General features: G+C 41.8%; 1 protein-coding gene across 8 annotated transcripts; it reads left to right on the top strand.

The window, feature by feature from the left end:
• Positions 1 to 375: 375 nt before the first annotated feature.
• Positions 376 to 19,331, top strand: tnni3k (TNNI3 interacting kinase). 8 transcript variants are annotated; one of them, XM_020049320.2, is made up of 25 exons: positions 382 to 858; positions 1,184 to 1,292; positions 2,269 to 2,354; positions 2,544 to 2,641; positions 3,370 to 3,423; positions 4,131 to 4,229; positions 4,875 to 5,013; positions 5,366 to 5,510; positions 8,190 to 8,294; positions 8,382 to 8,476; positions 8,903 to 9,052; positions 9,403 to 9,489; positions 9,901 to 9,957; positions 10,370 to 10,462; positions 10,553 to 10,610; positions 10,690 to 10,884; positions 12,025 to 12,129; positions 12,575 to 12,627; positions 12,797 to 12,849; positions 14,102 to 14,234; positions 16,160 to 16,269; positions 16,790 to 16,849; positions 17,119 to 17,285; positions 18,602 to 18,681; positions 18,866 to 19,331. In XM_020049320.2, the coding sequence occupies exons 1-25, from the start codon at positions 819 to 821 to the stop codon at positions 18,943 to 18,945; spliced, it is 2,451 nt and encodes an 816-aa protein (XP_019904879.1). In that variant the 5' UTR covers positions 382 to 818; the 3' UTR covers positions 18,946 to 19,331. The 8 variants fall into 8 exon arrangements, with proteins under 8 accessions (XP_019904882.1, XP_019904879.1, XP_010863345.1 ...); XM_010865043.3 differs by having other exon boundaries at positions 491 to 858; positions 3,370 to 3,480; XM_020049321.2 differs by lacking the exons at positions 382 to 858; positions 1,184 to 1,292 and adding exons at positions 1,310 to 1,922; positions 1,967 to 2,053 and having other exon boundaries at positions 3,370 to 3,480.
• Positions 19,332 to 23,947: the final 4,616 nt, after the last annotated feature.

Raw genomic sequence — 23,947 nt, 5'->3', positions numbered from 1 at the left:
CTTAATTTTAACCCTTTTGTTCCTCACTCAAAACCTTCCTTTTTCGAGTAGTGGTAGTGGTCTCTTCATTTTTTCCAGAGCTGTATATGCAGGATGCAACCGTAAAAATTAAATGCTTCAAGTTACTTGCTCACCAGAAGTCCTACCCATGCGTAAATTGGGGACTGGGAGCCAGCCCCCTTTTTAAGGAACCACCCCCACTGCCAGGGCACTTAATGTCCTTTGTCAATTATCCTTTCAAAACAGATGGGCTCCTTACGTCTTCAAAAATCAGATGAAAACAAACATCTTCACTAAATTTAGAAAAGCCCTAAACCCCAGCTGGTTCTGTTCACTGGCTGGTTCTAATCCCTGGTTGGCGATAATCCCTGGTGGGCACTAATCCCTGGTGGGCACTAATCCCTGGTGGGCACTAATCCCTGGTGGGCACTAATCCTGGTTGGTACTAATCCCTGGTAAAGTTGTAGGTGGTAAAACAACAAGTGTTAAGGCAATGCCCTTGCCATCCTTGCTCCATTGTTCTGTTTATGGTCCACATTTACAGGACATAAAAAAGGTAACTGATGGATGGTTTGGTTCTGACAGTGTCAGAGGGATTCTACTATTCGTGTGAGGGCTTTTGTATTAGAAGAAACCCACAGAGATCAGCTGTCATAGTGGTCCGGCATTCCTCTCAGAGATGTTCTATTTTTAGGCCTCTGCCATGATCCCCCTTTATCTGGCCTGTTTCTATTGTGACAGAGATAACAGAGTGTTACTGTTTCATTCTTCTGTTCCACCAAACCATACAACAAACACAGGATAAAAGCACAGCTTCAATGGGAAATTATAAATCAAGACCGACCCAGACCTGTACAGGTAACAGCTGTGTTGAATACAAGGAGTGTTGAATACATTTCTGCTGCCTTGACAGTATGTGTGTCAGGTTGTATGTAGGTTAAGAAGAATCAAAAGGAAACCTTTCTCTGTCCTTTCATTCTGCTTTTCAACTATTTAACACACTCAACAAGGGTATTCAAGAAAGTGACTAGATTAAAGTAAGGAGAATAGAAGTGACAGTAGACGTGAGTTAGGGAGTAGCCTATGATTAGAAATTGTAAGAGCTATTTCATAATAACAGTATCTAAATCACAGTGAGGCTAAATACTCAGTGCTAACAATGTCTGTGATAACTCAAACCAAGATGAGTGGAAGAAGAAGGTGAGCGAGTCATACTCTGTAATCCTGGAGCGTCTGGAAGCCGACCTACACCTCAAAGACAGCGAGCTGAAGGATCTCAAACCGGTCTTCAGGTAAGAGTAGCTCGCTGTGATTAAAGCAATTCATTCATCCCTATTCAGCATAACATCAGTGGGGGGTTTTTGGCAGTGAACATTTCATATTTCCAGACATTGTCCAACGTTCTAAAATATTACTTTTAGTAGGCTTCATTCAATATATTTTTGTGCGTTGATTCATTGTGATATTAATTAACTTGGCCTTATTATAGTGTAGTTGCTATAAGAAATGCATATATTAGGCCCTACATATTTATGCATATATTCCCACACTTCAACGGTCCAAAATAACCTATTCTGACAAACATTTATTAATCCTCATCCTAATAAAAAATGTAATTATCCGTGGTCAAGTTCAATCCTTTATACATGTTTTGATTGTCCTGTGTCATTTCTCACACACTGGCATGCAACGTAGCTCCCAGGTGGTGGAACGGTCTACGTCTAAACCTTGCAGTATAGATACGACAACGGAAAAGTATGGGTGCTGACTCAGGTGCCATCTGACGCGATTCAGAAATCTATTTAGAATTTGACCGCGACCGATCTGCGCGCGTCGTTGGTCCGTCGGCGAAACGGACGTTACTACTGCCAATGTGCGCACTTCATCCGTCCTTTCGTGAGGGTGGCGGCCTCAGTGCTACAGACCCACCGCCATGCCCAGGTGTCCCACCCGCGAGGTCTGTGTTGATTGGTGTTATGTTCGCATACGACCCGCCGATACGACCCGCTTAAACAGTGAGTGTGATGTGAAGCAGAATGCACGGAGTAGGGAGGTAATTAATAAACAGGCTGCCATTGGTAAGCACACAACACAGGAAATATAATGTGTGACGTTCCTGAATTACCATCTTAGTGATATTTAGCAAATGTGGGAATACTTAGCCTAGATCAAACTGGAAACTGCTTGGAATTGATTTATTTCCAGTTCAAATAAAGAAGTACCTGAAAATAATTACACTTTCATACGTGTTTTATTTGTATGGCGAAGCTCTGATGAAGCTTTCCAGAAGGTGAACTTGAATTACCGGACAGAGAATGGTCTGTCTCTGTTACATCTCTGCTGTATATGTGGAGGTATGTATGATTAGTACTCGAATAACCGCTCTCAGTTTAGCGCACATCATCTCATTGGATTACATTTATAATCCAGTGTTTTTTTAATCATGGTGTCTATCCAACTCATCATAACAATATACGTCACTCCCGGGAACGGAGCCGATTTTCCACAGACATCCGATATAAGGCTACTTTGTTTGTAAACAGGCAACAAAGTTCACATCCGGACCCTGATGCTGAAAGGCCTGCGTCCCTCCCGGCTGACCAGAAATGGGTTCACTGCTCTGCACCTTGCTGTTTATAAGGTAAAAATAATCGTTGTTATTCCATCCAGATTTTTTTTAAATTTGATGAAAATAGAAATAATTTCATAAATTATGATGTTTGATAATGCTTTGTTTTAAACATATTTAGATTAATAAATGTATAATACATTTGTTTCTGTGTTTAGCCTATTGTACCGTACTTAAACGTATACATTTTTTATAAGATACTCATAAATTGGTGAAAGGTGATTGATTAAACCTTCCACGGTTTTACCACATGGTGGAGTGCAAGTTACATCTGAAAGAACACATCGTGCTGCACATCAGAGCACAACACGTGGAAGGTCCCATTAGTCTCTCGTGTTAATCTAGTCAGTTAATGGGACCCGGACACAGTATCTGTCCTAAAGATCTTGACTTAAACACGATATTGGTGTCTTGACGTAAAACAAAATTGTTTTTCAACCCTAGTTATCCGAAATGTATGATTAAGAAGTCGGAATGAAGCCTTTGTTGCCTAGCGTATTTTTTTAAATTATTTTTTTTAGATTAGATTAAACTTTATTGTAATTGAACAGTACCTTACAACGAGATGCAGTTGACATCTAACCAGTGCAAATAGAAGAGGGCCGGAAGTATTAATTATAGTGTAATGTGGAATGTAGATACAGTGCAATTCTTTTGAGGACTAAAGGAATCCCAAATACCATGTGAGAGTGAAAACATCCGGGTGTTCTGTGATTGACGTTAGTTGTGTGTCCTCCCAGGACAACGCAGAGCTGGTGACGGCGTTGCTCCACGGAGGAGCAGACATCCAGCAGGTTGGCTACGGCGCCCTAACTGCCCTGCATATCGCGACTCTCGCCGGCCACCACGAGGTGGGCTGTGCCCAGATCTGCACTATTCTCAGACATTACCTCAGATACCTGACAATATTATGTATTTACTTCATATTTAGGGTCGTTCGGGGTAGACGCACCCCTAAGATCAGTGTCTATTTACTGACACAAATAATACATGTTTAGTGATTTGTTTTTTTTATGTTGTAGGAGGCTATGCTCAGGGTCATGGGTTATAAAGTCAAATAAATGGCTACAGTTGACATATTTATTTGTATTGTATTAATATTTAATCAAATGTATTTTTAGGAAAGGGGCATTTTTTCCAGGGAATCTTATTCCAATAGACGATAATGGGTTTTAAAGAATTGGGCCTGATGTATTTTTTTGCCCACTCACCCTTTCTTTACATGCCATTTCATCCAGTTATTATCATTTAAATAACGCAATGCAGTTAGGTCGGGAAATAATTGGACTCTGACACAAGTTTTGTTATTTTGAATGTTTACCAAAATATATTAAAGTTACAGTTAAATAATGAATATGGACTTAAAGTGCAGTCTGACAGCTTTAATTGTAGGGTATTCACATCCAAATTGGAAGAAGAGTTTAGGAATGATTCTTTACATTTTACACAACATCCCAACCTTTTTGGAAATGGTTTTGTATTTAAACAGTATCTGTTTTAGGCAGGGGATATTCTTCTCCAACACGGAGCCTATGTCAATGTACAGGATGCCGTGTTCTTCACTCCTCTGCATATCGCAGCTTACTACGGCCATGAGCAGGTAATGTTGTCAAGGGGTTTTAACCTGATAATGTAGCGTCATTCCATCCAACACTTCTCTCAGTACCTTCAGCCAGGTAATGTTGTCAAGGGGTTTTAACCTGATGATGTAGTGTCATTCCACCCAACTTCCCTCTGCCTTCAGCCAGGTAATGTTGTCAAGGGGTTTTAACCTGATAATGTAGCGTCTTTCCACCCAACTTCCCTCTGCCTTCAGCCAGGTAATGATTTTAATGGGTTTTGACCTAATAATGTCACGTCATTACATGTTTTTTTTTTTTTAGGAATAACTGCTTCTTGGGCAAAAGTTAATCTGAATAAACAGTAAATAGTTCAGTTAAAATAGGGTCCCCTTTCACTACATAGAGGACTGCATTTGACAGGATTGCAATGGGTTCTGGGTACAACTGGGGGTGTAGCAGTTCAGTGTCCGTTACAGAAAGCCCCAGTACCCAGTTTCACCTCCCTGTCAACATGTTCTCCAGTGGATCTTTCCTAGTTCTGGAACCCCTGTGTGGCGTTGACCGCAGACTTCCTCTGCTCTTTGGGTAGAACGTGGACCAGAACAAGCTCTCCCCTGCATGGACATCTTCTGCATGTCTGCATGGATGTCTTCTCTGTTGTAAAGATTCTCTCCGTCTCTCAGGTGGCTAAGCTGTTGTTAAAGTTCGGGGCAGACGTGAACGTGAGTGGAGAGGTGGGCGACCGGCCGTTACACCTGGCAGCTGCTAAGGGCTTCCTCAGCGTCGTCAAACTGTTGCTGGCAGACGGGAGCAGGGCTGAGGGTAAGAGTCAGGGAGCAGGGCTGAGGGTAAGAGTCAGGGAGCAGGGCTGAGGGTAAGAGTCAGGGAGCAGGGCTGAGGGTAAGAGTCAGGGAGCAGGGCTGAGGGTAAGAGTCAGGGAGCAGGGCTGAGGGTAAGAGTCAGGGAGCAGGGCTGAGGGTAAGAGTCAGGGAGCAGGGCTGAGGGTAAGAGTCAGGGAGCAGGGCTGAGGGTAAGAGTCAGGGAGCAGGGCTGAGGGTAAGAGTCAGGGAGCAGGGCTGAGGGTAAGAGTCAGGGAGCAGGGCTGAGGGTAAGAGTCAGGGAGCAGGTCTTGAAACACCACGGTTCTTGGTTTGTTTTCCATCTCCGTCCTCAGTGAACGCTCAGGACAATGAGGACCATGTGCCGCTCCACTTCTGTGCTCGTTTCGGACATCAGGAAGTGGTCCGCTTCCTGCTGCAAGGCAATTTTGACCTGCGACCTCACTCTGTCAACATCTACGGGGACACCCCTCTTCACCTGTGAGTTCATCATTGGTACATCACTCTGGGTGTCGTTCATTAACTACACCGAAGTATTCAAATGTTTTGCGACAAAAAAAATTATAAAAGGAGATTTTACTATTAGGCAGTTCCTGGAGCCTAATACACATGACCCAATTCAGAGCAGTCTCTAGTTTGAGAAAAAGACCCCTCACATGTCCTCTGATGGCAACTGAATTCTACCCGCTCAACACCAGATGTCCTTTGTGAAGACTGTAATCTAAACCTTTGCATGAAATCTTCATTTCTTTTTGCAGTTTCAAGCATGTGAAGCATGTATAACCTTCATTCCTCAAAACATCGATTGGCTGACGAGTTTCTAGAGAAAGACGTTTATCTTTTGCCATTTTTGACCTAATATCAACCTTCAGACATGCCAGTCCATTTGTTTTGACTGTGGCAAGTCAAAAACAAACACAAAGACAATGTTAAACTTCATTTAACAAACCACATAGCTTTCAGCTGTGTTTGAAAAAAATGGGAAGTGATTTTCTAGTACCAAATAAAAAATTAAGCATCATTACTTAGGATAAGGTGTTGGAGTGATGGCTGCTGGAAATGGGGCCTGGCTAGATTTGATTAAAAAAATTATTTTTCAAATAGTATTGGTGCTATTTTGTACATCAGTTATGTCCTGACTTAACTTTGATCAGTTGAATGCTGCTTTGGTAAATATATATGAAATTATTTAACTAGGTAGCAATAAAAAATTACAGATATTAATAAAAATTAAATATTAGGACACATTACTACCAAACATATTGTGACTGATATAGTGCAAATAGTCAAGTTATAAGGGGAAATTCTTACCGGCAGTTTTCCGCACGGCAAAGTAACAATAGAAAATAAATAGTCAATGTGAATAAAACCTTTATGCAATACTAACCTCACAGCAATGTACCAATAGAAAGGCTAAACACAAATAACAACACCTTTTAAGTAATGGACGACAAATTAACTACACCCTAATAAAGATATTAAAAATGTAAAACAATATAAAGTGGAGTGAGGTAGCAGCAGTTGAAATGTGTGTGTGTGTCTGTGTGTGTGTGTGTGTGTACATAATCAGTCCAGTTCAAATGTCCTTGATCAGGAAACCAAAAATCCAGTCTCCACATCAGACATCATGGCCTCAGTTGTACGGTAAACTACTGCTTCTCTTTAAATGTCCTGAGCAATCAGGTGTCCAGGGTTGGGCTGTGGTGATCGTAGACGAGTGGAACGGTTTTCATTTTGGCAACGCCTCTTCTCCCCATAAGAGCAGTTGGCTTTCCTTCATTCGTCAGCTTATTTTTTTTATCAGGTCCTCAAACTCAGCAGAGCGCCGGCTCAGAGGAAGCCAAAAATCCACCTGGGTCAGTCTCCATACCAGACATCATGTCCTCAGTTGTCCCGGCAAACTGCAACTTCTCTTCAGCCAAGAGTTCTTTCAACCAGAATAGCCAACTGACCAGTGTTTCATTTGCAGTTACTTCTGATATTATTTGCCTTCCCCCTAAAAAGCTGTTTGTCATATCTAATGAAGGTTTTCACATTATAATATCCAAACAAGGATCTTGCCATTGTTCAGCTGACATTGTTTCTTGAACTTGCAATATAACATCAAACTTCCTGTGAATCTGAATCCTAAACCAGCCTTTTTATAAAGGCCTTTATTCAATGGCTCCTTTGTTCTTATTATTTTTCCTGATTTTCCTCATTGCCTGATTTTCATTGTTTACAAATGTGTGGCTGTTTACCATTCACTTCAAATATTAAGTAAATTACATTTTGATTAGATATTGGATCATCTTTTAATTAGGGAATATACTGTATATGACACTATGCCTATGTGACTGATGATACAGTATATAAAGGCTTCATAACTCTCAAGCCTCCAACTGGGGGATTTTACCCAAAAGGAATATATTTAGTTAAAGGTGGTTATTACAATTCTTGATTTTTATTTTGTGTCCTCATCAATCAACTTATTCTTAACTGGGATCAACAGTCAAATAGTCACCCTCTTCAAACTGACAGTCTTCCAAAAACAAAAAATTATTTTGTCTTAACCCTATAACCTATAATTTGTGTTTGAACTTTCATCTTTGAAAGGGACTCAAAAATTTGCCTACAAAATCACTGTAAAAAAATATATTTTGGAACTTCTGTGGTACTTTAAAAACTATTTTAAAACCATGTAATGTACAAAATGTATTTCAGTGTGTTTAATGGATGCTATTATTGTATTCATATTATATACAAGAATACAACATTTTAAAATAACTGGGTCCATTTTCACTCAATTAACTATTTCTATACTACTTTTTGTCTGAAAGTACAACTGTATACTGCTTTTTAACTTCAGGTTGCCTGCTGAGTGTAAACTGATGAAATTAGAATGAGGACAAAAGACAAGTGTTAAGAGCTAATTTGCATGTGCAAAGTTCGTGGAATTTCTAGAAATGTCAAGAGCTGACTTCTTTACAACTGGTTAAAATATTTTTATATCGCAAATTCTCTGTACTGGCCTTTTACCTATCACTATTACAAAGATTTGTACTTGTATGGACACACTCTGAAACAGGCCTTTTCATTCAGTGTGATGAAACAACACAGACTGTATTGGATGCGTCAGTCCCTGGTGAACTGAATCACATTGCCCTGGTGTTTCCGCAGGGCCTGTTACAATGGCAAATTTGAGGTGGTGAAGGAGATCGTGCAGCTGTCTGGCACAGAGAGTCTGACCAAGGAGAACATATTTAGCGAGACCGCCTTTCACAGGTAAAAACCCCATTACACCCTAATGAGCTACGTACCTTCTCAGTATATTCTGCTGTAGTCAAGAACAGCATCAGACTCTGTCCACAGTGCCTGCACCTACGGGAAGAACCTGGACATGATCAAGTTCCTGCTCAGTCAGAACCCCGTGAGCATCAACCATCAGGGCAGAGATGGACACACAGGTGGATAATAACTCCTCTTGATTCCCAATCTAGGAACAGAAAGATTAGTGCCAGGAGTTTTTCCTGACCAGGTAAATGTTTATCTGTTAACTCAAGGCCCACATAAACAGCAAAATGAAGCAGGCTCAAACTGCTTCGGCCAAGTGTGGATAACCTACTGCTCGCATGCCAGATGTGGCCCATGAGTTATTTCATTCCTGCCTAAAAATCATAAATTATAGTACATATACTGTATATTTATGTTATTTTTATTCATAAAAAAACATTTTACAGGTCATTGTTGAACATTTACAATCACTTTGAAAGTATATAGATAATCATAGATTTTTGAATAACTGCACTTTTCTTGCCAGCAAAGGGATTCTGAAAGACGTTTCGGGGTGAAGGGATTGTCTCCCTGCTTAGGCTGCACCCTTTCCACTGCAGGTCTGCACAGTTCGTGTTTCCATGGCCACATCCGTTTGGTCCAGTTCTTATTGGACAATGGGGCCGACATGAACCTGGTGGCCAGTGACCCCAGCCACTCCAGTGGGGAGAAGGAGGAGCAGACCTGCCTCATGTGGGCCTATGAGAAAGGTCAGTAATGGACCAATAAGTAGACATGAATACTTTTCTATTAGGACTTTTTGTTGTCAGATCTTTTTCTAAGGTGATTGACGTAGGTTGAGTTGTGGTCCCCCACCAAAACTCAACATTGATAGAGATTGTAGAAATACTACCAGACCCTAACAGAGACTGCCAGACCCTAACAGAGACTGCCAGACCCTAACAGAGACTGCCAGACCCTAACAGAGACTGCCAGACCCTAACAGAGACTTCCGGACCCTAACAGTGACTACTGAAGGAGTATCATGCAGTTATAAAATGTTGTGGCACATAGTGAATGTCATCCTGACAACCCTGTCTGTTTGTGTCCCTGCCACCAGGACACGATGCCATCGTCACTCTGCTTAAACACTACAAACATCCTCTGGACGACTCCCCCTGCAACGAGTACTCTCAGCCTGGAGGAGGTGAGTACACCCAGCCTGGAGGAGGTGTTTACTCCCAGCCTGGAGGAGGTGTTTGCTCTCAGCCTGAAGGAGGTGAGTACCCCCAGCCTGAAGGAGGTGAGTACCCCCAGCCTGAAGGAGGTGAGTACCCCCAGCCTGGAGGAGGTGAGTATCCCCAGCCTGGAGGAGGTGAGTACCCCCAGCCTGGAGGAGGTGAGTACCCCCAGCCTGAAGGAGGTGAGTACCCCCAGCCTGGAGGAGGTGAGTACCCCCAGCCTGGAGGAGGTGAGTTCTCTCAGCCTGGAGGAGGTGAGTGGAGGGTGGAGGGGGGGGTTAAGGCCCTCCATTATATTTGCTTGTGTTTTCACTTCCCCATAAAGGACAGGATGCTGACTGTTAACATTATTAATATTTTCTGTTCATCTCTTCCAGATGGGTCTTATGTGTGTGTTCCGTCCCCCCTGGGGAAGATCAAGAGCATGACCAAAGGTACTGAGGCTCACTACACACACACACACACACACACACACACACACACCTGCTCCTGCGTGCTTCCTCCGCCATCCTCCCAGCAGGATGCCACATCATTGCCAGCTGACAAAGAAACACTGGTTACTGTTGCTATGGGATTTATAAGAGTGTCTTCTAAAAATTATAATATGTTAATTTATAACTCCAAGCTGAATTTGAAATTAAAATGAAAAGGAATGGGTGAGGGAAGAGAAGATACTTTTGGGTTATGGTGGCCATGGGATTTACTGTCTCTTTAGTACTCTGATATGTTTATTCAAATCCAACAGGGTGATCTCAATCTGCTGACTGACCAATTATTAATTTACCATGTTTTTTAATGAATATCTCAAACTTGAAAATGTAGTTTTCTTTGTTTGTTTTTTCTAAGAAAAAGCAGATGTCCTGCTTCTCCGTGCCAGCCTGCACTCCAGTCTCCAACTACAACTGTCTGACCTTGAGTTCCATGAGATCATTGGCTCTGGTATTAGAGGCTGATTCCATGTTTTACTGGACTTCATGCAAATGTAAGGATGTGTTGAACACTATAATACTATTATATTTGTACCTACAGGCTCCTTTGGAAAGGTCTATAGAGGCAAGTGTCAAAACAAAGTTGTAGCCATCAAAAGGTAGGTAGCATCCCAGGTATTAATGAGCATTGATAAACAGAAACACCATCAGCCACACAACTTTGATTGTCCTTTGCAGGTATCGAGCCAATACATACTGTTCCAAGTCCGATGTGGACATGTTCTGCCGGGAGGTGTCCATCCTGTGTCGTCTGAACCACCCCTGTGTCGTCCAGTTCGTGGGCGCATGTCTCGACGACCCCAGCCAGTTTGCCATCGTCACCCAGTACATCTCCGGGGGCTCCCTGTTCTCCCTGCTGCACGAGCAGAAGAGGTGTGGCCCGAGCTGACCTGGGACCTGTCATTAAACTATATCGTTACTGGGATTTACGTGGAGCAATGACCAGGAAAGGTTCTGAGCTGTTCTCAGGTGGAAGGAGGAAGCTAATAATGTAGCAAAATAACGATATTTTAAGGTAGTTTATTACATAGTACCCACTAATGTGTCCCATTCATTTAGATTCTTTACCCACTAAAAGATGTAAATTACACCGGATTTAAAGTAAGCAGGATCTAAATTACACAGGATCTAAATTACACAGGATCTAAAGAAATCAATAGATTTACACACACACAGTAGTGATAGACGTATTCACCCCATTTCACACCATTCCATCCATTTTCACCTTACCTCACCCCATGCCTACAGCCAAACTCTCCATCCACTAAATATGGTTGATTACCTACTCCCCGTTAAGATGGCTTTCTTTTAGCTTTTTCCCGGGATGTTTGTGACCTCCGTTGTTGTGTGATGCTACCAGGTCTCCTCAACTGAAGCTCACAGTCTTTAGCTGCAGAAAGGAACTGTCAGTTTGGCTGAGTAGCATATTCAATATGTCACATTGATTGACAAACCTGTGCACTGAATCCTCTGATATCAACAGAGCTGTTTATCAGTTGTTCATTAGCTGTTCAGTGAGTTTTTCTTTCCCTAATGTACTCCTGTCAGAAAGAAAAGCATTGTGTCAGGTATCCGAAAAAAAATAGAAAAGCATTTCTTGAAATCTGTTCATGAAAATATTTAGAGAATATGAATCAGAAAACTTAATATGTGGAATAATCAAATTTGGTATGGCATCTGCTGTGAGAAACTCATTCACAGTCCCCCTAGGAGAACATGTTGTGATAGGCATTCTGGGAGTTTGAATTCTCTATTCTGCTATTTATTACTTCCTGGCTTTCCAGGTGTTTTTCTTAGTTCTGTCTTACCGTCAGTCTGTGTGATTTATTATCATTGATCTAAACTAACTTTTACTCTGCATGTAGATTAAGTCTAACAGTCTGTGAGTTGGCTCATTGATCCACTGCTTTGTAAAGTGCTATCAGTTGATTGGCATGGCCAGGAGCATCGATCTGTGTTTCTAAGGGCTGGCATTGCTCCTCTAATGATACATAATGATGTCTCAATGGACAGAATCATCGACCTGCAGTCCAAGCTCATCATCGCCATCGACGTGGCCAAGGGCATGGAATACTTACACAACCTGACTCAGCCTATCATCCACAGGGATCTGAACAGGTCTGTGTGTCTGTGTGTGTGTGTCTGTGTGTGTGTGTGTGTGTGTGTGTGTGTGTGTGTCTATTGTGGTCAATACATTTGGGGACCACACTCCTCCACAAACTGACAAAACCGACGTCCCCACAAGGTTAGTAAAGCCTGACAAACAGATGTTTTTAAGATGTTTGCCACTAGGAAACGTTCTTTTAGGTTAAGGGTGAATCTTGATGTTTGTTTTAGGTTTTAGGCATTCCAGGTTAGTTTTTGACACTGTTAAGTTTAGGCATGAAGTTTGGGATGTTGATGTTTAAAATGGGTTTGGGTTAAGTTTAGGATTAGGGATTCATGGATTTTTTTTGACACCACAAGGACAGATAAACAACCCTGTGTCACATGCTTGAGTTGTGTCCATATGAAAACAACAGCTATTCATTTGTCTGATTATGTCGTCATTCAACTTTTCTAGTCACAACATTCTTCTGTATGAGGACGGACATGCTGTGGTAGCTGACTTTGGAGGTAAGCTACAGAATATGACCACAGAGTGTAATGACCACAGAGTGTAATGACCACAGAGTGTAATGATCATAGAGATTACAGTGAACAGCTGCTGTTTTCTTTAGTTGGTGACACTTGACATGTAACTTACATCAATAAGATCATTTACCCCTTTTTTCCCTCTCTTCAGAATCTAGGTTCCTGTTATCTGAGGTTGCGGACAATATGACCAAGCAACCAGGGGTTAGTCCAACTTCCTGACATATTATACCACAACCAGGGGTTAGTCCAACTTCCTGACATATTATACCACAACCAGGGGTTAGTCCAACTTCCTGACATATTATACCACAACCAGGGGTTAGTCCAACTTCCTGACATATTATACCACAACCAGGGGTTAGTCCAACTTCCTGACATATTATACCACAACCAGGGGTTAGTCCAACTTTCTGACATACCACAACCAGGGGTTAGTCCAACTTTCTGACATACCACAACCAGGGGTTAGTCCAACTTCCTGACATATTATTATACCACAACCAGGGGTTAGTCCAACTTCCTGACATACCACAACCAGGGATTGGTCCAACTTCCTGACATACCACAACCAGGAGTTAGTCCAACTTCCTGACATATTATTATACCACAACCAGGGGTTAGTCCAACTTCCTAACATACAACAACCAGGGGTTAGTCCAACTTCCTGACAGACCACAACCAGGGGTTAGTCCAACTTCCCGACATATTATACCACAACCAGGGGTTAGTCCAACTTCCTGACATACCACAACCAGGGGTTAGTCCAACTTCCCGACATATTATACCACAACCAGGGGTTAGTCCAACTTCCTGACAGACCACAACCAGGGGTTAGTCCAACTTCCTGACATACCACAACCAGGGGTTAGTCCAACATCCTTGTGTTGGAAAGTGTAATCATTGGAATACTAGTGGGACTGTAACCCAGATAATGTCTGTGATCTGGAAGTGTCCTTTTGCCGGTTCCCATGAGGCAAAAAAAAATTTTAGGCTCAGGGTTTAGGTTTAGGGTCAAACTTACTATTCATTTTAGAGTTAGAATTGGAGTTTCTTTAAGGTCCAGGCGTTGTTGGTTAAGTTTAGGGTTAAGGTTAGGCATTACATCCAGGTAAAGTTTAGGCATAGATGTTACTTTATTGACGTTAAGGTTAGGGTTAGGTTTAGATTAGGGTTAGTTTAAGGTTAGGGTTAAAATTAGGCCAAGGGAGCAGGCAATTTCTATTTTCTGGTCCCCATGAGAATAGCCATACAAACTTGTGTGTGTGTGTATGAGTGTGTGTGTGTATGAGTGTGTGTGTGTATGAGTGTGTGTGTATGTGTGTGTGTGTGTATGAGTGTGTGTGTATGAGTGTGTGTGTGAGTGTAATGCTCCCTGAGGTGAAGCCTTTGCTCAGGAACCATTTGTCTTTGGTAGCTGGAGTTTGTGTTGATAATTAGACTTGTTGTTGTTCAGAACCTGCGCTGGATGGCCCCGGAGATCTTCACGCAGTGCACCCGCTACACCGTCAAGGCGGACATGTTCAGCTATGCCCTGTGTCTATGGGAACTGCTCACTGGAGAGATTCCCTTTGCCCACCTGAAGCCTGGTAATCCCTGCAGAAATGCAAACACTCCATCTCACGGTTCTGTGGAGTGAATGTTGCTCCAAATATGTTACAAATGGTTGTAACGTCAGGAAACCTCTGCCAGTGTTTGGATCTCATTCTGCTCATGTGTAAATAGGTTTTTGCCGGGCCGCGTAAGTGGAGCCGGGTCCAAGAAGAGTTAGGGTTAGGGTAAGACTTACTGAGTGACTACCCCTTGTTGAATAGTGTAGTGGTTAGAGAAGCAGACCTGTAAACTATAAGTCCTGAGTTCGGATCTCCTCGCAGGCAAAGCAATGTACGTGTTATGAATTATTCCGCATAGATGAAACGTTTGCTGGCTAATACCTTCAGTATCTACATTATTGAAAGCCGGAAATAAAACAGTTTACGGTTATATTGAGACTGTTTCTTGTGGATTTTTGAAGTATGCATCAATGCATGCATTTTGGGTCAGGATAGACAAACACATTTGCTGGCTACAACATACATTAGTTAAGTTATAGTAAGGCCTTAACTTAAATCGTATACGGTTATATTGCGACTGTGTCTGGCATTGAATAGTTAATCTTCAGTCTTGCTAGAAATTGCTCAATTCTTATGATTATTCCTAGGAAGTTAGTAGATACTAGTTAGCCTATTACTGGCTAATAAGCTGTTAAAACGGCCAGTGGCAAAAGCCATACAGTTCATAGACGCTATGGTGGAGGTAAACCCAATAAGAAACGTTAGTCAGTTTAACACAATCCTCAATGGAGTCTAGTCACTGCTGAAACGTGTAATGCCGTGGCGTTGTGGTTAAAGACAGTGCTTCTCATGTGGAAGACCGAAGTTTGAATCTATTGAGAGCAACGACATTTATTAATTATTTCCACGATTCCACGATTCTCTCGTCTTTTCACATAATGAGAAAGTTAGTTATCGTCGCCTTTATTGATAGTTATTGTATAAATGTCATTCACGAATGAAAGAAAATAGGATGTTGTTTAGCTATGAAAGAAAAAAATATGTTATTTTGCCCTGAAATTAAATAGCTTTGGCAGACTCGCTAGCAATTCCTCAATTCTTATGACTATTCCAGTAAGTTAGTAGATACCGGTAAAGCTTATTACTGGCTAATACGCTGTTAAAACAGCCAGTGGCAAACGCCATACATAGCTGCTATTTGTCGTGGAGGTATATTTAGTAAGAAACGTTAGTCAGTTTAACTGTATCACTGTCATTCACCAATGGCCAATTAACTATTACAACGGCCAGTGGCCAACGCACCCAGTAAACATACAGCTCTATGGTGTAGTGGTTAACAACACAGCCTTCCACGTGGGCGACCTGTGTTTGAATCTCGAGAGGGCAACACTTTCTATTGCGGGCCGGCTGAACTAGACTCGCCTGGTTTCTTGTTTTCTTACAATTATGTTTACAAATTATATGACAGGAAAGTTACTTTTTGCTAACAGAACATTAGGTCGGATCTGAACGGAATCCGAAGCAGTACATACTCTTTAGGTATGGCTACTTATCAACACAGAGCCAACAGCAAATCATGTATTCATGGTGCAGGAATGGACAAGAGGCGTAGAAGAGGCGTAGAAGATGTGATCTAAGTGACATGGTATCATTGTTGGTCCTGAACGTGGTGGTTCCAGCATCACATTAACAGCTGACCTCCTGGGATCATCACCTCAGTCTGTACTGCCGATGTTGTTCGGGTAAATGTCAGACCGAGACGCTGTGTCATGTCACTGGTAGGGGAGAACGTTTGGGTTAGAAGCTGGGTAAAGAAAATATGTATTTCAACTCTGACCAAGTAGGAACCCAAAACCTAATCGAGTCTCGGACCAAGTACACAACACTTCAGTTGTGGGTTCTTTGAGACGACACAGTCTGGTGGTATGAAGTTCCAACGGGATTGTCCCTCCTCTTCACAGCTGCCGCTGCTGCAGACATGGCCTACCACCACATCCGGCCTCCTATTGGCTACTCCATCCCAAAACCCATCTCTGCTATGCTAATGACGGGCTGGAACATCTGTCCAGAGGTCAGTGTCCTCCTACTGTAGGCAGGCCCTTCATTCTGCAGAGCAGGCCTTTCCAAACATCTGCATTCTGCATTTTAATAAAAGACACTCCCAAGTATCTCTATTCACATTTTTCTAATATTCCTCTCTTATGTTCATTAAAAAACTAATTGTTCCACAGTGATTGTAATTTATTATTAATTAGTACTCCCTGTGTGTTCTTTCTGACTGTGGTAAGACTTCCAAGGCCTGCTCTACAGAGAATGACATAATACGTTTGAAAAGGCCTGCTCTACAGAATGACATGAGACGTTTGTAAAGGCCTGCTCTGCAGAATGACATAAGACGTTTGAAAAGGCCTGCTCTGCAGAATGACATAAGACGTTTGAAAAGGCCTGCTCTGCAGAATGACATAAGACGTTTGAAAAGGCCTGCTCTGCAGAATGAAGGGCCCAACAGCTATGTGTTCCTGTGGGTTTGTTCTGTCAACTGTTTTAAAGTTACCTGCTGATCTGAAGCTCTTGTGCCCCCTTTGAATCAGGACAGACCAGAGTTCTCTGAAGTACTGGCCATCCTCGAGGAATGTCTATGTAATGTAGAGGTATGGGGGTTTCTGTAGCATGTTGATCTACACCAGACTGGGGAATAAACTTTGTGTATTGCTGATCATTCAATGCATGCGATGGACCGTCCTTCATGTCAACAAGCCAGTTACCGGAACACACTTCTTCTAAGTAATCCTGTAATCGTAACCTTTCCAGCTGTCATTTTGTGTTGTGTTGAATCGAGTTGTGATATGGCTCGCCTGACAACTCGTAACCAGTCCTAAGTCAGGTTGACGAGATTGTTGCTTGTTTGTGTGATCCACAGTTGATGTCCCCGGCCTCCAGTAACAGCAGCGGCTCCATGTCCCCCTCAGGCTCGTCGGATTGCCTGGCGAGGGGCAGTCCTGGGCGGAGCCACGTGGCCGCCCTCCGCTCCCGGTTCGAGCTGGAGTACGCCCTCAACGCCCGCGCCTACACCGTTTGGACTCAGAGGTAGAGCAGACGTCACTGGGCTGGTGACACATCTGGCGTGGCGTTCATCATTTATATTTATGCATCCAGCATTGTGGTCTGTTAGTGGATGCTCCAAACCAGGGAGATGTACAGTAGTGGATTCACAGGACAAACTGGCTGGGGGGACTTGGGTACTGTAGTCTCTGCAACACTGATGACAACAACACTGACTGATGACGACAACACTGACTGATGACGACAACACTGACTGATGACGACAACACTGACTGATGACGACAACACTGACTGATGACGACAACACTGACTGATGACGACAACACTGACTGATGACAACAACACAGTGGAATAAAACGTTTTCACTGAAGGAATGTATCAGAACTCCGGTCTAGGGCGTTCTATTAAAATTTTGTCCAAATTACATAACGTGAATTATGTTAAAAAACAAGGTTATTACGTTCAGAAGAATATGAAATATACTAATTGCTCAAACCATTCAAACCAGTGGGAAATCTGAATTTTATAGTAAATTATATCAGAATCATACTTTTTGCAGATTGAACCTTTTAGGCCAAAGCTTGGCAGTGTTTTTATTTTCTCTCCAGTATCCGGGCATGTTAAATCCTGTTTCCATTAACATGCTTCAGTCCTAGAAATTCAATTGCTAAGCAAAAACAGGTTGTGTGAGGCAGGTACAAGTAAGAATTCCATGGAGGTCATATCTGGGTCTGTGAAGGTAAACCGTGAAAGCACTTCCATTGTTGAAGCAGCAAAATTTACAACACTACAGACACTTTACTGCGTCAGTTAGTCACGAGTTGCCCGGATACGGAGTGGGGATAACAAAGGCAAGCAAGTGTAATAAAACATGCATGGCATTCTGACTCAACTCTGCTGGTGGCCAACCACCACACACTGTGTGAGTGGGTGGGTCTGTGGGTGGGTGGGCCAGCGAGGCGATTGTGTGAATGTGTGTGTGTTGAGAGAAATGGGAATAAAGAGGAAGCCTGGCAACAGTCACTAGGGACACAGTAACTCGAGTTGGACGTGTCTTTTAGAAATGTCTTGGCAGTTTCATCAGTGTGAAAGCGACAGTGGTTATTACAGTGGTTATAAGGTCCTGGGATGTCATGTTACCATCAGACACGGGTTCAAACTACGGGGCATTCATCAGAGATCCCATGCCTGCATCCACTAACTCGGCACTCATCTTTTGATGTTGTGTTGGATGATCTGAAGCTGTCTAGCATACATGATTATAACAAAACATGTTGTACATTTATAATTGAAATAACCATTGTATCTTAAAAACAGATGAGAATGTTTTTCATTTTTAGCGAGGGACGACGTGATTCCCAAGGTCCATCTCTGGATGAACTGAGGCGGAATATGCAGTTCCCACCCTTTGACCGAAATGGTAAACAAGGCATTTTAATGAATATCCTCTTAAAAACATGAGTATTACAGAACTTCATATTTTGAAATGGGAGTACACAGAGTCTGGTAAAATGTACACAAGGGCTAGACTTAGTGTTTTAGGAAAGGAAATTACAGTGGGCTGTGGGGTTCACCCCTAACCCTTGACCTCTGTTGTTCTCCAGGGTATGTGTCAGATCCCATGAGCACCATGCGTTTCCATTCCAACTGTAGCAGCAGCGGCAGCTTTGAAGACAGCAACTAACTGACTGAATGGATAGGAGGTCTTCCAACATGAAGAACCTCGACACAACCACACGGAGCAGTTCATCACGCATTTATTTTGGGTCCACTTTGGGTGAAGTGATATTAGTTAGAGTAGATTGTTACACTGTAAATGTTCTTAAAGTTTTACATCAAGGAGACTGCTTTGATTTCATTATTTAAAAAAGTCTACAATTAAAAGGCTACATTTTATGTCTTGCTTTAATGTGTAGTTGCTTTTCTCAGTTAGTTTTTTTGTTATGTAATGTGCATTGAGCATAATGAATGCACTCTACCAATGAAATATTATTATTCTTATTTGAACATTTCGTACCAGGTTTGCTCAATTTATGATGTTGAAATAAATAGCTTGTATTGTGGTTTGAATAGGTTGTATCTGGTTTGTATATTTTTGTATAAGATGGTTTTGAGAACATATAACAAACACCATAGTCTATTCACTAAAAACATTGCAGGTTCAGAAACCTTTATTTTCAATAAAATACAGAAATCACACAGAGATTAATTCTTGGAGATTTGACAGGGATTAAATATACTACATTTGTAATAATGTTAACATAAACCTAAATAATCCCAACAAAACTGAACTAGGTACTAGAATCATGAATGACAAGTGAATATATAATTTTAAAAAGTGGTGTTAGAGGTGTTAGCAGCAACATAATTTGACACCAACCATTTCCTACAGAGCATTTCACAATTGTACTCAAATAACTGGTTCTTATGGGCTTTTGTATTTACTGCACTTTTCAGTGAAAGTGTTACCAAAACATTTGATACATTAGCAACCCATTACAAAACCCTCCAGATTCCTTTTTTTATTATAAAGTAGTTACCAAAGCAATTATAACAGAAAATAAGTTATGTGATGTCATGTCCATGGTATACGGCTCATATTCCACGGCTTTAAGCCAATCAACAATCATTGCTCAAACCACCTGGTTTATAATTCTTCAAATTACCATTGTAGCCAGGGTTATTTATTCTGTACATAGTATTACTATGATGAATCTTAGCAGCAAATACAAAAAACATGTATATAATTCATGTATGTGCTTATATATAAATGTTAAAAGCAGTTTTTTTGTCTGTATATATTTGCGTGTGTTTTGTGGAACATCCTAACACGCATAGTGAACATGAGGGGACTTTTTCCAGTCCCTAAATGGAAAAGTAGATTTTAGATTTTAGGGGCCAGTTGCACAGACACGGATTAAGCCAAGTCTAGGACAAAAAAATTCAAGTTCAGTAGAAACTCCATTGATCTTGTTTAGTCCTTGACTAGGCTTAATAGGTACAGTGGGGAGAACAAGTATTTGATAGACTGCCAATTTTGCAGGTTTTCCTACTAAGTATGTAGAGGTCTGTAATTTTTATCATAGGTACACTTCATCTGTGAGAGACGGAATCTAAAACAAAAATCCAGAAAATCACTTTGTATGATTTTTTTATAATGAATTTGCAATTTATTGCATGACATAAGTATTGATTACCTACCAACCAGTAAGTATTCCGGCTCTCACAGAACTGCACTTGTTTGAAGTCGTTACCTGTATAAAAGACACCTCTCCACAATGGCCAAGACCAGAGAGCTGTGTAAGGACATCAGGGATAAAATTGGCTGGGATGGACCTGCACAAGGCTGGGATGGGTTACAGGACAATAGGCAAGCAGCTTGGTGAGAAGGCAACAACTGCTGGCGCAATTATTAGAAAATGGAAGAAGTTCAAGATGACGGTCAATCTCCCTCGGTCTGGGGCTCCATGCAATGTCTCACCTCATGGGGCATCAATGATCATGAGGAAGGTGAGGGATCAGCCCAGAACTACACAGCAGGACCTGGTCAATGACCTGAAGAGAGCTGGAACCACAGTCTCAAAGAAAACTATTAGTAACACACTACACCATCATGGATTAAAATCCCGCAGCGCACCCAAGGTCCCCCTGCTCAAGCCAGCGCATGTCCAGGCCCGTCTGAAGTTTGCCAATGACCATCTGGATGATCCAGAGGAAGAATGGGAGAAGGTCATGTGGTCTGATGAGACAAAAATAATGCTTTTTGGTTTAAACTCCACTCGGATGGGGCCATGTATTGCGAGATCTTGTCCAACAACCTCCTTCCCTCAGTAAGAGCATTGAAGATGGGTCGGGGCTGGGTCTTCCAGCATGACAACGACCCGAAACACACAGTCAGGGCAACTAAGGAGTGGCTCCGTAAGAAGCATCTCAAGGACCTGGAGAGGCCTAGCCAGTCTCCAGACCTGAAACCAATACAAAATCTTTGGAGAGAGCTGAAAGTCTGTATTGCCCAGCAACAGCCCCGAAACCTGAAGCATCTGGAGAAGGTCTGTATGAGGAGTGGGCCAAAATCCTTGCTGCAGTGTGTGCAAACACTACAGAGAACTACAGGAAATGTATGTTCTCTGTAATTGCAAACAAAAGTTTCTGTAACAAATATTAAGTTCTGCTTTTCTGATGTATCAAATACTTATGCCAGGCAATAAAATGCAAATTATTCCATCCATCCATCCATCATCTTCCGCTTATCCGGGGCCAGGTCGCGGGGGCAGCAGTTTAAGCAGAGATGCCCAGACTTCCCTCTCCCTAGACACTTCCTCTAGCTCTTCCGGGGGGACACCGAGGCGTTCCCAGGCTAACCGGGAGACATAGTCCCTCCAGCGTGTCCTAGGTCTTCCCCGGGTTTCCTCCTTTTAATTACTTAAAAATCATACAATGTGATTTTCTGGATTTTTGTTTTAGATTCCGTCACTCACAGTTGAAGAGTACCTTACAGACTTCTACATGTTTCGTAAGTGGGAAAACCTGCAAAATCGGCAGGTTATCAAATACTTGTTCTCCCCAGTGTATCTGTGAAACCGGCCCTAGGGGTTAGGGTTATGGTGAAAGTTAACAAATAGAGTTAAGCGTTGTTTTAAGGGTTATGGAAATGTAGGATATTTAATGGGAATAATGTTTGTGTAAATCCTTCATTCTCATAAAACTCATTTAGTTTTTTTAGCAAAATATATATTTATCAAGTTGGAACAAAGTTTGGGGCAACTAAAAATGTAGGTGGTAGAACTAATTACTTGTGATTTACTTTTTTTCTCCCAAAGCGAAATAAATAAATTATTCCTTACTAACTGGAAAACAGATTTTTATAATTTCTGGAAATTATAAAAATGTTAAATATGGAAACTTCATAGAACTTCTCATTAATCTTATTTCAGCATATAAATATAAAACAATTTGAAGTAATTAATCTTACACAGCCAGTATTAAGAGCTGACTGTATTTCCTCTTCAGTAAACTATAATCAATAGGAAAGTGCTTCAAGTCACTGGTTGCCAGGAGCATTTTTCCCCTCATAACCAATCATCACTGTGCCCTGTGAAGGGTTTTGTTGTGCTTTGGGGCAAGCTGACCTGCATAAAGGACTATGAATTATTTAAATTTTTGTGCAGCGTGAGTGGAGGGGTATCTGTTTACAGGGGGCTAATTACACTACCTAGGCTTGATACTCCCCACGGATTAGGCATCAATATTTTCTTGCAGGGAGAGTTGTTGACAATATCTATTTCTATGTCTATACTATCTACATCTTCAAAAAATACTCTTAATTAAAGAGGAAAAAAGTTCTCAATCATGTATTTATGGATCTGGAGCGATCAATGAAACCATCTAATGAGAATGTAAATACAAAGAACATCCTACCTGATCATGCAGCATCTAACTGTCTAATTCAGTGCTGTATAAAATAGTGGAAACATGATTCAAATGATCACCTACGTGTTATATTGCTTTTTTAGATACAAACAAATGCTCAGAAATAGACTGCCTTCGCAACTCACCATTGTGTCTATTTCTTGCTTTCTAATAGTTACTGTCAGTCGGGGCAGTGGTCAATAGAGGATATGAGTTGTGAGCAAAGAGTGAGGACTCTTCCACCGAGAAGGTGCTCAACTGGTCCATGGGCCGCACATCTTTGTTGTCTGCACTCCTGCTTCCATCTTGTTGAATGGAAGGGAGCTGTACACTTTGGAGGTCTTCCTGGCTCCCATTTTCAGATTTAGAAATGACTGCTAAATCTGTTATTTCTGTAACCTCTGCGATATCATGCACATTTGGTTCCTTCATAACTGTTTCTTTGGTGTCATCCGGTTCTCTTGATGTTCTGCCAATAGGCTCAGATTCAGAGGGATTCTCTGGAGTCTCAGACTTCTGTGTTTCATTGTTATTCTGGGTCATAATCGTTGTGTGGTTGGTTATCTCCTGCACTGTTGTTTGTTGCTCATTCAACCCAGAATCATCTTTGGTTTCTTCAGTCTCTGTTGGATTCTCACTGATATTTTCAGGCATGACATTGGTAAATGAATGGCTAGAACTATGTGTGCTTTCAATTTGTTTTTTAGAAATGTCTGTTAGCTCAGTTTCTCCTTGTGTTGTGGTATTTTTGTCATCCTCAGACATCCCTGTTCCTTTGAGCTCCTGCGAAGGACTCTGTCCCACTTCCATTGGTCTTTGTGTCTCTTCTCTGCTGCTGTGTTCAGGTTCAGTGGAGAATTTGAATATAGTTACTTCTGTTTCTTCTTTGGTCTCGAGTGAGTCTTTGGTTGGTCCAAGTTCATTTTCATTGTCTGTTGTTGGTGCTGCGACTGCACTCTCATCAATGACATCACATCCACCTTCAACGTCATTGCTACTTTCCAAGGCATTGATTTGATCATCCGGTTTCAGGTCTGATGTCTTAAGCATTTTATTAGGGCTCTCTGGTATGGGATGCTTGGTCATGTGTGTTGAATCTATCGTCTGGATTTCCCAATTAGATTCATTCATACCACTGTTCAAAGAATAGTCATCAAGGGGCTCTATGAACGTCTCAAAGAATTTTGATGACTGATGTACGTTCACCCAGTTAGTTACAAGATCCCTAGTGGATCCTTCTTCCAAGGTCTCTGGAGTTACCGTGTTGTCCTCAGCAA

The sequence above is a fragment of the Esox lucius genome, chromosome 8 (genome assembly GCF_011004845.1).
Source record: "Esox lucius isolate fEsoLuc1 chromosome 8, fEsoLuc1.pri, whole genome shotgun sequence".
In the NCBI taxonomy this organism is placed as follows: Eukaryota; Metazoa; Chordata; class Actinopteri; order Esociformes; family Esocidae; genus Esox; species Esox lucius.
The sequence above is the reverse complement of the archived record's forward strand: the minus strand, read 5'-3'. Positions and strand labels throughout refer to the sequence as shown.

Coding starts and splice junctions, on each gene's coding strand:
- tnni3k (XM_010865043.3), top strand. CDS start 819: ATGGGAAATTATAAATCAAGACCGACCCAGACCTGTACAG. Junction 8,477..8,902: donor GGGCAGAGATGGACACACAG/GTGGATAATAAC, acceptor TTTCCACTGCAG/GTCTGCACAGTTCGTGTTTC. Junction 16,270..16,789: donor GCTGGAACATCTGTCCAGAG/GTCAGTGTCCTC, acceptor CCTTTGAATCAG/GACAGACCAGAGTTCTCTGA.